Source organism: Cricetulus griseus, chromosome 2 (assembly GCF_003668045.3).
Source record: "Cricetulus griseus strain 17A/GY chromosome 2, alternate assembly CriGri-PICRH-1.0, whole genome shotgun sequence".
In the NCBI taxonomy this organism is placed as follows: Eukaryota; Metazoa; Chordata; class Mammalia; order Rodentia; family Cricetidae; genus Cricetulus; species Cricetulus griseus.
Genome location: NC_048595.1, coordinates 215,608,445 through 215,611,161, shown reverse-complemented (window position 1 = coordinate 215,611,161; position 2,717 = coordinate 215,608,445). Strand labels below are relative to the sequence as shown.

Sequence of the window (2,717 nt, the reverse complement as noted above, 5' to 3'; positions counted from 1 at the left end):
AGTGTTTGTCGAAGCATCATTTGTTTGTTTGTCTTTTGAGACAGGATTTCTCTGTGTAGCCCTGGCCATGCTGTAGACTAGGCTGGCCTTGAACTCACAAAGATCCCCCTGCCTCTGCCTCTCAAGTGTTGGGATTAAAGGTGTGCACCACCACGCCAGGCTGTCACAGCATCTTTATGCAAAAAAAAAAAAAAAAATTCAGGGCTGGTGGATTATCTCAGTGTGTTTAGGCTCTTTCTGCCACGCCTGATGACCAGAGTTCAAGCCCCAGGACTCACATATAAAAAGCGAAAATTGAGAGAGCAGGATGTCTGTCTCCGGGTCGCAGTGGCCGTGGCTGATCACCTGGGAGTGAATTAAAAATGGGCGATGCTGAGAAAGGCAAGAAGATTTCTGTTCAGAAGTGTGCCCAGTGCCACACTGTGAAAAAGGGAGGCAAGCATAAGACTGGACCAAATCTCCATGGTCTGTTTGGGAGGAAGACAGGTCAGGCTGCTGGATTCTCATACACAGATGCCAACAAGAACAAAGGCATCACCTGGGGAGAGTCTACCCTGATGGAGTATTTGGATAATCCCAAAAAGTACATACCTGGAACAAAAATGATCTTCGCTGGAATTAAGAAGAAGGGAGAGAGGGCAGACCTAATAGCTTATCTTAAAAAGGCTACTAATGAATAATTCTGATGCCTTATTAATTACAAAACAAATGTCTCATGACTTTTAATGTGTACTATAATTTAATTCACACACCAAAATTCAGATCATGAATGGCTAACAATGTTTTTGTTGGACAGTCCTGATTTAAGTAAAACTTGACTTGTAGTAAAGTGGATATGATCTTTTTAAAATAACAATAATTCCAGTTGCATAAATACTATCACTTCTCTCCCCTTCTCAAGATAGGATTGGACATAATTATTAAAGTTCTACTTTTCACAAAGATGGGGGTGTCACCTAAACCTAATGAATGGTTTTATACTTAAATTTATATAACTGGGAAAACAATGCTATTGTCTCAGAATTGAGAAGACTCACCTGTGTTTCAGTTTGTATTCACTGGTCTGTTACATGCAATGGCTAAACATTAGGAAATAACTTGATGATGTCATTTTAATTAGAATTCCCTAAGTCAAAGGATGCTGCCTTTTACCACTGAAAGGCACTTACTCTGGTCTATGTGTAATATCAAATAAAGACTATTTAGCAGTTCTTTATAGTTGATCTATTAAGTTAAAATACTTTTAGAAAACAGCAACTTAGACCTTACTTTTTAATTCTTAGTGATCTAAGACTAAATTGTAATTCAGAATTTTTCTTAAAAGCCCATTCAGAAACACACAAACCCGGAACTTCTGTATATGTGTGATTGGTAGTGGCACTCTTTGCCAACTTATTAGATGGAAAGATTAAAATAAAGGAGATAGTTTATAAGTTAACAAGAAGATAATTAAAAACAAACAGAGATTGTGAATAAAAAAAAGAAAGCAAAAACTGACTTCTACAGGTTGTCATCTGACCTTCACATACATGAGCGCATACACATATATACAATAAACAAATGCAGTTTAAAAATTTCAAAGTGGTTCATGTAGGAGAAAGAACTTATTTTGTTAGGTTATAATGCTTAGTGAGCTCCCAACCAACCCTAAGGCTCCATGGTTCCCAGACTTCTATGAATTCTGGATTGAAGGGACCTGGAGGATGGTGGGTGATGGGAAGTTACTTTACACCATGGTATCTTAGAGGTGTCAGGGGTCAGTTCTTTCTTGATTATTCTATACATAGCACCTTTGATGATGTTGGGAATGTGCTCAATGTCTTCATATTTTATCAGGCAAAAGAAGATTCAGAACCTCTAAAGACTTGCAAATAAAGACATGTTCAGATCAATAATCTCAGGATCAGTAAAACAAAATAGTGGCTGTATTTGGCCAGAAGTTATATTACCTTATCTGTAAGCCACGGATCTCTGAACTATGTTGAAATACAAAATAATTACCTGTCTTCCTAAAGTAATTGATCTAAATAGTAGTGAAACTAAAAAAAATAATGGAAAATGTAGTCAATCTTCTATTAGATACTCCATAAATCTAATAAAAGTAGAAAAATTTGACTACAGTTGAAGTAAACATTCTGTGTCATAGATGAATATATTGATGATATTTATTTCCATTAAGAAAGTTAATTTAAAATTTTCTTCAGAATTTCCCTTCTTTTCCTGTTAGCTAACTCTGGGACATCAGTTTCTAGAGATGGTACTAGGGTTATTTGCTGATTCTGGGTGTCATTGGATATGTCTGCCTTACTTTTAGAAGTATTTAAAGGTGATTGCATAGACAGGTCAAAGGTAGGACTCATGAGATGGCTCAGTGGGTAAAAGCATTTGCTGCCAAGACAGATGAACAGAGTTCAGTCCCTGGAATCCAAGTGGTGGAAGAAGAAAACTGACTCCTGTTAATTGTTGCCTGACCTCTATGTACATACACTATGGCATGTTCCTGCATATTTGTACACACACACACACACACACACACACACACACAGAGAGAGAGAGAGAGAGAGAGAGAGAGAGAGAGAGAGAGAGAGAGAGAGAGAGAGAGGTTAATCCTTAACTCAAAGGAAAATATATCCTAAACAGGAATGCCTCAAAAGAAATAGATTTTCAGGCATCCTACTATGATGTTTTGGGCTGGAAGACTTTCTTTTATCCTTTAA

At 37.2% G+C, this 2,717-nt stretch overlaps 1 protein-coding gene across 1 annotated transcript; it reads left to right on the top strand.

The window, feature by feature from the left end:
• Positions 1 to 362: 362 nt before the first annotated feature.
• On the top strand, positions 363 to 680 carry LOC100773626 (cytochrome c, somatic). The gene has a single exon (XM_027400525.2). The coding sequence runs from the start codon at positions 363 to 365 to the stop codon at positions 678 to 680; it is 318 nt and encodes a 105-aa protein (XP_027256326.1).
• Positions 681 to 2,717: the final 2,037 nt, after the last annotated feature.